Source organism: Tamandua tetradactyla, chromosome 2, assembly GCF_023851605.1.
Source record: "Tamandua tetradactyla isolate mTamTet1 chromosome 2, mTamTet1.pri, whole genome shotgun sequence".
NCBI lineage: Eukaryota > Metazoa > Chordata > Mammalia > Pilosa > Myrmecophagidae > Tamandua > Tamandua tetradactyla.
The window spans coordinates 34,630,479-34,643,192 of NC_135328.1; the positions used below are offsets into that span (position 1 = coordinate 34,630,479).

Below are 12,714 nucleotides of genomic sequence, written 5' to 3' on the forward strand. Positions count from 1 at the left end.
TTTGAAACTTACGGGCAGTGATAGTTAGCTAAAGAGATTTCCAAATGAAATGTGGAATATGCAGCCTGGATGCTTCTTGCAGCAGATATTGAATGTAACAGGAAAAGGATAAGCTGAGAACTGAACTCTTGGGTACAAAAAAATCTGAAATTGATGGTCTGGAAAATTCTGAGCTTCAAGAAAGTGAGACCCAGGAAATAGTGCCCCACATGAATACTTAACCAAGCATGGAACCAGTCAAGCATGTCAAGACAAGCCAGGATAGAGATGGAGTTTCCCAGAAAGGATTTGTGGAAGTTCCTGTTGTCTGATGACTTTGATTCCTGTGTGCTACATGCTGAACCAACAAATTATTGGTGAGATCATTATAAATGCAACCACTGCCAGTCTGGATTAAAAGGGACAGATTGAAGGAAAAATGACTTCAAAGGCAGAACCATGGAAGCTAAGGTATACAGTCAAGAAATATTGGACCAGCAGAACAGACCCACTCATCCACGTGGAAAGGGTGGGTTTGCCCTGAATCAGAGGGTGAGCAGTTGAGTGTCATTGTCTCAGGTCTCAGAGAGGGTGAAGCACAGTCTCTGGGGATTGGGAGAGTCTCACTGCCACCCCACTGTTCTGAAGGATTGGAGCATGTGCCCTGGAGATGGAAATGAATCATTGGCCACACTCTTTACCTTACTTTTAAGAACCTATTGGGACTTTAGTCTAGTTAAAGTTCTTGAATAAAAGAAGGATGGAGGGGATGGATCATGAAAAGAATCAGAAGTGTCTTTCAAGCCAGTTACCTCAGGGAATTCCATTTGCAGTTTCATCTAGTGAAACAGGATTAATCACTTCAAATAGAATAATGAGAACTGTTTCCCCAAGGGAAGTGTTTACAGGTTTAGCAGGCACTGATGGGTTAGTCTCTTTATATTTAGGTTGGACAGCAGACTCATCAGGGTAGATTGGAGGCCAGGAAGCCATTTCTTCAAGACAGGCTAGAGGTCAGGAAGCTCTTTCCTCAGGGCAGACTGAAGGTCAAGTAGCTGTCTCCTCAGAGCTGGATGTATATTGGGCAGCTTTTTCCTTAAGGCAGGCTGGAGGTGAGGAAGTGTTTCCTTATAACAGACCATTATAGGTCTACCTAGCAAAGACTGAGCAGAACATAGGGTTTCCATGTCCGCACTGCCATCATTACCCACCCAAATGTCCCCATCCCAAGTTTTAGAATCCCATTCATTTCCAATCAATGCCCTTACTTTAACGGCAGACACCGCGCAAGGCTAAGAACTAACTTTACATTGTATATCTGCTACTCACACAATGAAAATCTAGGTCTGGTTTTCAGAGATCTCAAGCCTGCAACCACAGGATATAAGATCTTCTTTCAGGGCACACATAGAAACATTTACATCTTCCATACTGCATCTAAGTTGCAAATTTGAAGCCTTCACCTCATCCCTTACTCTCACAACTGAATCCAGCATATCTAAAAAGAACAAGTCAACATCATTATACCTCTTAACTCCACAAGACTCCATTAAGGTGTCAGAAACACTCTCACCCAGAGCCTTGCCTCATATAAGCATACAATTAACATAATTAAATAGTGATATTTTGCATATCTATAATGCCAAATCATGCTAAGGACTGCTAATATCATCTTGATTATTGGAAATAGGGTCATTAGTGCCTTTGAATCCCATCAGAGTATAAAACCAATTGAAAAATCCATTTCTAAGATTCTGTTTATTAAGACCACTCTGGGTACCAAGCTATATCAGTTAATGTTCTCTAGAGAAACAACCAACAGGAGATATCTGTAAATATGAGATTCATATAAGTGTTTCACACAACCATGGGAATGCAAGAGTCCAAAATCTGTAGGGCAGATCACGAGGCTGGCAATTTCAGTGAAGGTCCTCAATGAACTTTACAGGAGAGGCTGGATGGCTGGCTGGTTGAAAAAGAAATGAATATTCATTCTCCCTTAAAAAGTTTTCAGCTGTTGGATTAGATTCAGCTGGTGAATTTCTCACATTGCAGAAGACAAACCCTTAGTTGATCATAGATGTATTCAGTCACATATGCAATCAACTGGCCAGGCTTCTGGTTTATTAACCAGGTAAAATATCCTTGCTGTCAATGGTTAGGCCAGTGCTTGCCTGACCAGACAACTGGGCACCATCACCAGGCAAAGCTGATACCTAAGCCTAACCATCACAAGAAGTAGCTGATAAAAAGGTGGTTTCCCTCATGCCTCACAATGTTGCAACACTCATCCCAGTTTTGGAGAGCATAGGACCACTGTATGAACCCTTGGAAAGGGTAGAATCTATATTAGTTTGTGAGCTACTGGAATGTGATATACCAAAATTGGAATGGCTTTTAAAAAGAGAAATTTAATAAGTTACAAGTTTACAGTTCTAAGGAAGTGAAAGTGTCCAAATTAAGGCACCAACAATAGGTTACCTTCACTCAAGAAAGGCCAATGGGTCAGGAACACCTTTATCAGCTGTGTAGTCACATGGCTGGCATCTGCTGGTCTGTTGCTCCTAGAATCTGTTGCTTTTATCTTCTGTTCTTTTACTTCTCCAGGGCTGGCTTTCGTCTCTTTGATTCCCTTGGCTCTCTCCAGGTTCTGGCTTCCTTAACATCTCATGGAAATATCTGCTGGGTTCCAGGCATCTCCAAACATCTGTGTCTCTGTTCTCCATGTATCTGCTGTGCTGTGAAGTTTCTGTTGGCTCTGAGGCCTCTGTTGTTTCTGTCATTTCTGTCCAAAATGTTTCCTCTTTTAAAGGATTCCAGCAAACTAATCAAGACTCACCTGAAATGGGTGGAGTCACATCTCCATCTAATCAAAGGTCACAACCACAATTGGGCAAGTCACATCTCTGTGGAGATAATTTAATCAAGTTCCCAACCTACAGTGCTGGATCAGGATTAAAAGAAATGGCTGTTCCCCCCAAATTAGATCAGGATTAAAACATGACTTTTATGTGGTACATAACAGTTTCAAATCAGCATAGAAAGAATGGGACTACCACTCTCTCAAGCCCCAAGGATAAGTAACAATTAGACATTGAAATCTAATGAAGTTTGCCCTTCTGGTTTTCGGAACTCTATGGGTCTCGTGACCCCTGTTTTCCTTTCAATTTCTCCCTAAGGCAATGGGAATATTTTTTAGCCCATGACTGTCCCTCCTTTGTACACTGCAAGCAGATAATTTGCTCTAACTTTCACTGGTCTATAGCCAGGGAATTTTTGCCTTAGAACAGATGATACCAGTAACTGACTTTGATGAGATTTTGTACTGTTTGGAATTGGTGTAATATTTGTATTCTTACTGAAATGATGTAAGGCTTTTGTAATATTGTGATGGAATGAATGTATTTTGTATATGGGATGAACACATATTTTGAGGATCCAGAGCATGGAATGTGCTGATTTGAAACTGTTATGTACCCCCAGAGAAGCCAAGTTCTTTTAATCCTAATCCAATCTTGTTGGAGCAGACCTATTGTGGTGTGGGATCTTTTGATTCCATGGAGATGTGACCCACGCAATGTGGGTGTGACCTTTTGATTAGAAGGAGATGTGACCCCACCCATTCAAAGTGAGTCTTAATTAGTTTACTGGAGTCCTTAAAAGAGCTGAAACAGGGAGCATAGAATGCTTCAGATACTTGGAGAACCAACACAGACACGATTTTTGGTGATCAGGACAGAAGTACCCTGGGTGCTAAGCAAGGACTCAAGAAATAGCCTGAAACTGAATAGAAGAAATCTCTGGTTTTGGGAGATGCTAAGTTAAGAGATGAAACCCAGAGTTTTGCTCCAGAAAAGCTAAGTGAGCACCCACAGACACTTGGAGAGAAAGCCACTAGAATCAAAAGCTGGAAGCAACGGAGCCAGGAACAAGGACCAGCAGATGCCAGTCACATGCCTTCCCATGTGACAGACATTGGCTTTTCTTCAGAGTCAAGGTATTTTTGTCTGTACACCTTGGTAGAGAGTGTTTAAGACCTTATAATTGCAAACTTGTAAATTAATAAATCCTTTTATAGAAGTCCATCCATTTCTGATATTTTGCATTTTGGCAGATTAGGAAACTGAAACAGATAGCATGAGGTACATCTTATGATTTATATTTAAACATTAAATTACTCAGTTTTTATTATTTTTATCTAAAATGGTATTCAACACATCTTGGAATTAACTCAACTGTTAGGATCAAAATAAAAGTACATTTTTTTGTAAATCAACACAAGTTATATGTTATTTTAGATTCTTATGGTATCTGTGACTCAAGGACTAAAAAGATGTAACTTACACAAAATGCAATCTAATCTTAATGTAAAATTGTTTCTCTTCTTAAATAGGGAGCATATATTTCTAATGTATCATATTCCTTCACAAAAAGGTATGTATGTATGTATTTAGGTGTCACAGCAAGTCATTCATATCATTTGAACAGATAAGCCACTTCCTTGACATGATTAGGTTTATCATTCTCACACTTGACTTGACAGAAATGAGAGTCACTGGCAATGTCACAGACTGAAGGTTATTAGAGGGAGGGGGAAAAGTGAATATACCTAAAGCTAAGGCATTTAGTTATGAAGATTATCACAGAATATATGTAAACCTGCAGGTTTTAAATTATGTAGATTCTAGAAAAATAGGCAGGGAAGAAAATCTAATCAGAGTCAAAAAGAAGAAGGGAACATTTTAAAAGGACAATTTGGAGTATACCAGAGATGAGGACAGACACAATATTTATCTGTATAACAAACTATCTCAAAACTTTTGATTTAACAAAAAGCATCTATTTAAAACACAATGCTATTGGTTGGTGTTTTGGGCTGGGACTAGGCTCAATAGGATGGTACATCTGCTATGGCCAGGTTCAGATCTAAGAAGGGGTCACCTGCCTTTGTAATTACCTGGGGACTGGCTGATGGCTTCCTGAGACAACTTGTATCTCCTACATTGGCCTCTTATCTTCAGGTGGCCTAGCATGGGCTTCGTCACATGTGATATCAAAGTCCAAGAATCTACAAAGATATTGAAGGCCTTGGCATGGACCTCTTGCATTATCACTTCCAGTAAATCTACTAGTTAAAGTAATTCACCAGCCCAGCCCAGATTTAAAGCATGGCCAAATACACTCGACACATGAAGAAGGGGCTGATGATGCTGTAATTATCATTGCAATCTATCATAATCACCTATGCGATATGTCAAACAAGAATCACTGGAGGTATCACTAGGAGAATTAAAAAGATGAGCAAACTAACTATCACCTGACAAAAGTAATCCCACTTCTCAGAAGTATCCCTAAAGCTGATGTCATGTCTCTGTTCCTCTGGTTGTAGATGAAGGGCTCAGCATGGGAGTCATCATTAGATTCAAAACTGAAGCTCTTACGTCTTATGCCTATTTTTCTAGAATCCTCAGAGGACTCAAAAGAAGTCCGTAAACCCCTGGCCATGGAAACAATCTAGTATGGTAATTGCCTCCAATGGGGAAGGAGCCTGAGAAAGGACTGCAGAGACTGGACTAGTAGAGTTATGAGGGAAATTGTCTCAATTATTAGGACAACCAGCACTTCTCTCTGCCTGCACCAAGTTCCCACTGAAAGCAGGAATGGTTCAGGCATCATCCGACTTTCTTGTAGCCTATGCACTGCATCAGAAAATACTGGAATTGTGTCTGGACAATGCCAAGCATTAATTATTTGTCATGAACAAGACAGCAACTTCTCTCAGTCTTGTTTCATTACCTCAAAAGTGGAGATGATAATAGTATTGTCATCCATAAAGTTATAATTAAATACATTATAATTAAATGAGGTAATGCCTACTAAGGCACATAAGTACACAATAAAATTGATTTTCATTATAATCATCTTTCAATATGACAAAAATAAAATTCTATACAGGTACATATATACAAATACAGTTATTGATATTGAATGAATGACTAAATTAATTCATTATTAAAATCTACAGAATTTAATAACAACCTATGCCATCCCTAACAAAGACTTAAGTTGTCCATGTAAACCAGCCATTATGTGATTCAGATTTCAGTGTATCCACCATTCCAATTTTACTCTACCTTGTTTTACACAATTATTTGAGCCAACTGTGGCTTGACTGCTGGTTATACTCCTTGGTGACTCTAAATAAATTGCCATCTTTAGAGGATCCTTTTCATTGTTCTCTCTACTCTACTTTACCCAATCTTCAGTGCACAACATCCAGAATAAATCATACATATAATCTACCCTTCTTTTGGGACAACTCTTTTTCCTGTAGCCAAAGAAGTTATAATCATCACGAGGAAAGACATCACATATTTTACTGCTGTCCTGTCCCCTACCACTCAACAATACCACCAATGGCACACATAGCAGGGACTCATCAATTGTGAGACTCTGAAACCAGACCCTGACATCCAGAGAGAACACTGGAGTCACCACTAAGGCCCTGCCCTAGCTCACAAGGCATTTCACTTCTCCATGTCTGGTGGTCTGTGTCAAGGAAGAGGGAGTTAATAGAGATTTATGACACTCTTTTAGTGTAAGTCTCTGTACTACTTTATACATATAGCCAGGCTGACTCATTGAAAGTAAATTAGTTACATAAACAATTCCACACATAATCACTCTGAAAATGATATATTTAAGTTAAGTAATTAACTGGGAAATAATAGTACATGTCCTACTAATGTTCTACTGACAGTGAGCATGCTATATGAAAAATTGGCAAAATATTCCTATTATAATGGAAAACAGAAATAAGATTTGAAAAGATCAGAGGAACGCTTAAAAAGTGAAAATTTTCCATTCCAAATACTGAAACATCAGTAATTGAAAATGAAAAATGTTTCATTAAAATAAATACATTTTCCTAAACCAAACCATTCCAGCCAATCCTGAAGAACACCTAGGGCAATATATAAGATACTACGAAGTCTCCATGCACTAAGGTAACTTTCCAGAAACCTACAACATCCAAATGTTCTAGCCTCCAATGGAGGTTGCAGAACCTCCAGATGGGTCCCTGAACCAGATAACTCTGGATAATATATCCTTTTCTTGGCTAGCATGCATATCTGTTGTCTTATAACAGGATAATGCCAGCTTCATAGAACGAGTAAGGAAGTGTCTTAGGTTCCCAGGAACCAAAAGAAATATCATGCAATGGGTGGGCTTAAACAAGGGAATGTATTTTGAGGCTAGGAGAAGGCCAAAGTAGAAGTGTCTTCCCAGCCTTGATTTCTTCCAAAAGCCTGTGGTGCTCTGGGCCTGGCTGCTGGTGATCCTTGGATGTCCTTGTCTTTATTCTCACATGGAGTTGCCCTCTCCTTTCTCTTGCAAATTCTCTTGACTTTCAACTTCCTGCTTCTTCTTTGGCTTACTCTCTCTATTATTAGATTTCCTCTACTTGCAAAAGACTCAGTAATCTGATAAGACCATCCTGTTTCAGGTGGCCACACCTTCACTAAAATAACTTTTCAAAAGTTCTTCTTTACAATCCATGAAGTATAGGTTGACTGGTATTAATGTACACAATCAATATTTATTGATTAAGTTTGGCAGGGTATCTCTTTCTCCATTTTTTAAAATTTTTGTACTTATTTTTTTATACTAGTAGATAATATATCTGTATGGCATCTGTTAGGTGCCAATTGTCTGATATTACTGGCATGATGGGTGGAGTTCAGTAAATCAAGAAACAGTTCTTTGTAGATATTTAAGGAATTATTGTTTGTAATACTAGTGCTATACCCCTTCCTATGCTGGGAATCCCTTGGGTTTCCTTGGGTATCTGGGACATATCAGTAATAGCAGATAATTTTTATAAGTAATTAAATTGCGTACATAAGAAAGGGCTTATAATACTCCCAAAGAGCAAAGGAAGCATAATTATTGGTATTAAGGTACAATTAGTGAAGGGCAAACTCACCGGGAACGAGACAGGACAAGGAGTTCAGGCAAAGGTCTTATTTCAGGGAGAAACAGAGCCGCCAGGCAGCATTTCAGGAGAGAGAGAGAAATGGCTGCACCGAGCTGGTAGGGGATAGGGTCTTTATGGCCTGGGGTAAGGAGTTGGGGGCAAGGGTTGGGCAGGTCTCTACTGGCTACTTGTCAGAAATAGGGGACTAAGTTAGGAGTTAGCAGCTTTTCATTGGTAAAGTTAAAAATTTAAACGCTGCCGTAGGTATGCAGGTTTGTAAATGCCAGAGGGTGGATAGTGAGAAAGGGGAGTTTATTCAATAATGCACCTGCCTGAGAGTGGAGGCTGAGTAATGGGAGAGTATCGCAAGAGGGCAGCTGATGGAGGGTGAAGGAGATGCCAGGTGGTATAGGTTGGGGTGAGAGAGGCTTTCTGAAATATTTGTCAGAGGTAGATTACATACTGGGGGGAACAGGTCCTGTCCTCCAGGCCTAACAGTTAGCTCCCTTAGGTCTTATAGGTGTGGCTATAAAGAAAGTATTTCCAACATTGTAAGATGATTTCAAAGACTCATCAGGCATTCAACCAAAATGGTAGCATCAGATGCTCCAGGGATGCATTCCTCCACAGAATTTTTCAACAACTAGCAAAAATGACAGTGCAATCTTCCACAAAACTCCAGAAAAGAGTTAAAAGTTTCCAGTAACTGGATGAGTGCCAGATCAAGAAAACACAACTTAAAAATATACATTTTTTAATTTAAAAAAATTTTTTTAATTAAAAAAAATACACATGAGGAGCTCCTGGCACCTTTGCTGAACCCTACCTCACCCCTGCACTAGCACAGTGTGGAGCTTCCCTGAATTTTCATTGTGGGTTCCTGGTCTTGTTCCTAAGGAGGCAGAGTAATTGCTCTGCGCATCCTGTGGTGCCTGTGTGTTTGTCCCAATTATTGGTGGCAGCTGGAAATACTAAACTAATATACTTGTCTCTAGCTCACCCTTCCAAAACTTGCCCTGCAGTCAGAAACACTTGGGGCTAGCTAAACCTTTTAAGAAACAAATAGATCAAAGCGGCCTAGGGCACAGGCTTACAAACTTAAATCATACAATAGGGAACCCAGGCCTTTTTTTCTCTCAGCGCTCCAGTTGGACTGCATGCGCTCCTTTTTGCCTCCGCTGCTGCCCAGTTCCCGGATACAGCCGTCGCCATGGGTTTCGGAGACCTGAAAAGCACAGCTGGCCTCCAGGTGCTCAACGATTACTTGGCGGACAGGAGCTACATCGAGGGATATGTGCCGTCACAAGCAGATGTGGCAGTATTTGAAGCAGTCTCCAGCCCACCTCCTGCCGACTTGTATCATGCCCTACGTTGGTATAATCACATCAAATCTTATGAAAAGGAAAAAGCCAGCCTGCCAGGAGTGAAAAAAGCTTTGGGCAAGTATGGACCCGCTAATGTGGAAGACACCACAGGAAGTGGAGCCACAGATAGTAAAGATGATGACGACATTGACCTTTTTGGATCCGATGATGAAGAGGAAAGTGAAGAAGCTAAGCGGCTAAGAGAAGAGCGCCTTGCCCAGTATGAGTCAAAGAAAGCCAAAAAACCTGCACTTGTTGCCAAGTCTTCCATCTTACTAGATGTGAAACCTTGGGATGATGAGACAGATATGGCCAAATTAGAGGAGTGCGTCAGAAGCATTCAAGCAGATGGCTTGGTCTGGGGCTCTTCTAAACTAGTTCCAGTGGGATACGGAATTAAAAAACTTCAGATTCAATGTGTGGTTGAAGATGATAAAGTTGGAACAGATATGCTGGAGGAGCAGATAACTGCTTTTGAGGATTATGTGCAGTCCATGGATGTTGCTGCTTTCAACAAGATCTAAAGTCCATGCTGGATCCTTGCCCTTAAATAAAACTGACAAACAATAGGGAACCCAGGAGATTGTGGTAGACTACTTCTGAGGGACTCTGAAGGACATTTAGATCCCTTTCAGTTGAGGAATTCCTAAGGCCATAATTGCATACAATGTAGTAATAATCACCAATAATAAGTAATGAAGGTATTATACAAGTAATAAGGTCAATGAACTTTAAATACAATCATGTTGAACAAATAATCCAGATTCAAAATGAAAAATATTGTATGATTTCAATGATAGGAAATAAATTGTGCAAATTTATAGAGTCTGGAGCTAGAATACAATGTAATTGGAGCTAGACTGGGGTAGGAACTAGGAAGTTAATGCTTGAATGATACTAAAACAGTATAGAATGGGACAACTACAAGTTCCTGGTTTCCTGTTCAGCTCTAAAACAGTTAATAAACAATAGGAAGTCCCTAGTTATCTAGCTCCAAAGGAATTCATTCAAACTGCAAACTCCTAAAAGCAAGAATTCCCACTAAAGCCCAGAAACCTCCTAAAATCATTAAAACCTACCCAAAACCATAAAAACTTGTAAAATCATGGGCCCAAAGCAGATTTTTAGTCAATAACAGAAAGCCTGGGGTTATAAAGATTGTTAAACTTCTGCTCAAAGACAAATTTTGGATACATGATGGGCTGGCCACAAGCATTAATAATTATCTCTTCCTGAAACAATGCCAGCCCTGTAAGCACCTGGTTAATACAAACCATGTAAGCACCTAGTATTCAAAGGTCACTGTATGTTCTAGTTTGCTAGCTGCCAGAATGTAATATACCAGAAATGGAATGGCTTTTAAAAAGGGGAATTAAATAAGTTGCTATTTACAGTTCTAAAGCCAAGAAAATGTCCCAATTAAAGCAAATCTATAGAAATGTCCAATCTAAGGCATCCAGGGAAAGATACCTTGGTTCAGGAAGGCTGATGACGTTCAACATTTCTCTCTCAACTGGAAGGGCACATGGCAAACATGGAGGTGTCTGTTGGCTTTCTCGTGGCTCTACAAAAAGGGACTCTCTCCAAAATGTTTCCTCTTTTAAAGGATTAATGGGTGGAGTTGTGACTCCATAGAAGCTATCTGACCAAAAGTTACCCCCCAAAATTGGGTGGGTCACATCTCCATGGGAACAATCAAAATGCTCCCACCCAGCAAAACTGAATGAGGATTAAAGGGCATAGCTTTTCTGGGGCCCACCACAGATTCAAACCAGCACACTATGGAACTGGTTACCAATGAAACCTTTCTATAAAACAAGCTAACCCAGTCCACTTGGTGGGTGTTTCTGCCTTGAACACATTCATGTTAATTTCTCTAACATGTACTTTCTCTCTCTCTCTCTTTAATAAACTTTACTACTTATTTCTACTGGCCCATTTGTTATCTGAATTTTTTCAGCAATGAGACTATCGAACCTGGACAGGGCTCAGCTGCACTATTGCCAGCAAGGCAGTGGTTACAGTACAGAATTTCTGTTTGGAGTGAGGGAAGAGTTTTGGTAATTGATGCTGATAATGGTAGCACAACATTGTGAACATAATCAACCACACTGAGATGTGCACTTAAATGTGGTTAAAAGGAGAAATTTCAGGTTATACATGTTACCAGTTAAAAGCTCAAAAAAGCACAGAACTACCCATAAAGAATGGGATAGAAAGGTCAAAGGTGATGGTGGCATTATATAGAGAAGGTAGGATTTAACAAATGAGTATGATTGCTGAATCATTATATTGATATTTCTTTTAGTCTCCAGTATCTTAGAGCAGCTAGAAGTAAAAACCTAAAATTGTGGAACTGTAACCTACACCAAACTCTGAAATCTGTTCTACAACTAATTGATGTGCTGTGCTTTGAAATTTACTGCTTTTGTATATTTATCTTTCACAAAAAAAAAAAAGTCGATTGTGATGATAAAAAAAATATTTATTCCCTCTAGCCTCCAATGTTCTGGAGCAGCTAGAAGGAAAACTCTGAGATAATGGTATGGTAGCCCATGACAAACTCTGAGATCTGTCCTGTAACTATTTGTTGAAGAGTGCTGTGAAAACTATTACTTTTTTCTTTCTTTGCTTTGTATATATGTTATATTATGCAATTTAAAAAGTTTTAAAAAAAAAAACCCAGAACTATACAACACCAACAGTGAACACAAATGTAAACTATGGACTGTTGTTAATATTATTTTATAATGATATGGTTTCATCAATTGTCAGAAAAGTACCACACTAATACACCCTGTTAATAAGGAAAACTGTGTTTGAAGTTGTAGGGTAAATGGGAGCTCTGCACTTGTGTATATTCTCTATATACCTATAAACTCTCCAAATGAAAAAAAAAAAGAATAACAGATGCACTTCGTTTCCTTTTAAAGTTTGCTAGATGTGACATAAATAAGAATGAATGAACAATAGGCTGTTGTCCTTCAAAGGGTTAAAACAGTATTCATACAGATGGAAAAGGAAGAAAAATGGAGACATGCTCAGTAAACTGATTAACCAGAAGTTATCAAATTGGCCACACTTGATGTTCTAGTTTGCTAGCTGCTGGAATGCAATATACCGGAAACGGAATGGCTTTTAACAACGGGAATTTAAGAAATTGCTAGTTTACAGTTTTAAGCCCAAGAAAATATCCCAATCAAAAGAAGTCTATAGAAATGTCCAATTTAAGGCATCCGAGGAAAGATATTTTGGTTCAAGAAGGCCAATGACGTTCAACTTTCTCTCTCAGCCGGAAGGACACATGGCGAACATGGCAGTATCTGGTGGCTTTCTCTTGGCTTTATCAAAAAGGGACTCTGTCCAAATGTTTCCTCTTTTAAAGGAGTCCAG

The 12,714-nt window shown here is 39.4% G+C and overlaps 1 protein-coding gene and 1 long non-coding RNA gene across 4 annotated transcripts in view; one reads left to right on the top strand and one right to left on the bottom strand.

The window, feature by feature from the left end:
• LOC143659661 (uncharacterized) overlaps window positions 1-12,714 on the bottom strand; it is a 224,843-nt gene that overhangs the window by 163,022 nt on the left and 49,107 nt on the right. The gene's annotated exons all lie outside the window — the stretch shown is intronic.
• LOC143668238 (elongation factor 1-beta) lies at window positions 9,083-9,880 on the top strand. The gene has a single exon (XM_077142835.1). It carries the CDS (start codon window positions 9,168-9,170, stop codon window positions 9,843-9,845), a length of 678 nt encoding a protein of 225 aa, XP_076998950.1. The 5' UTR covers window positions 9,083-9,167; the 3' UTR covers window positions 9,846-9,880.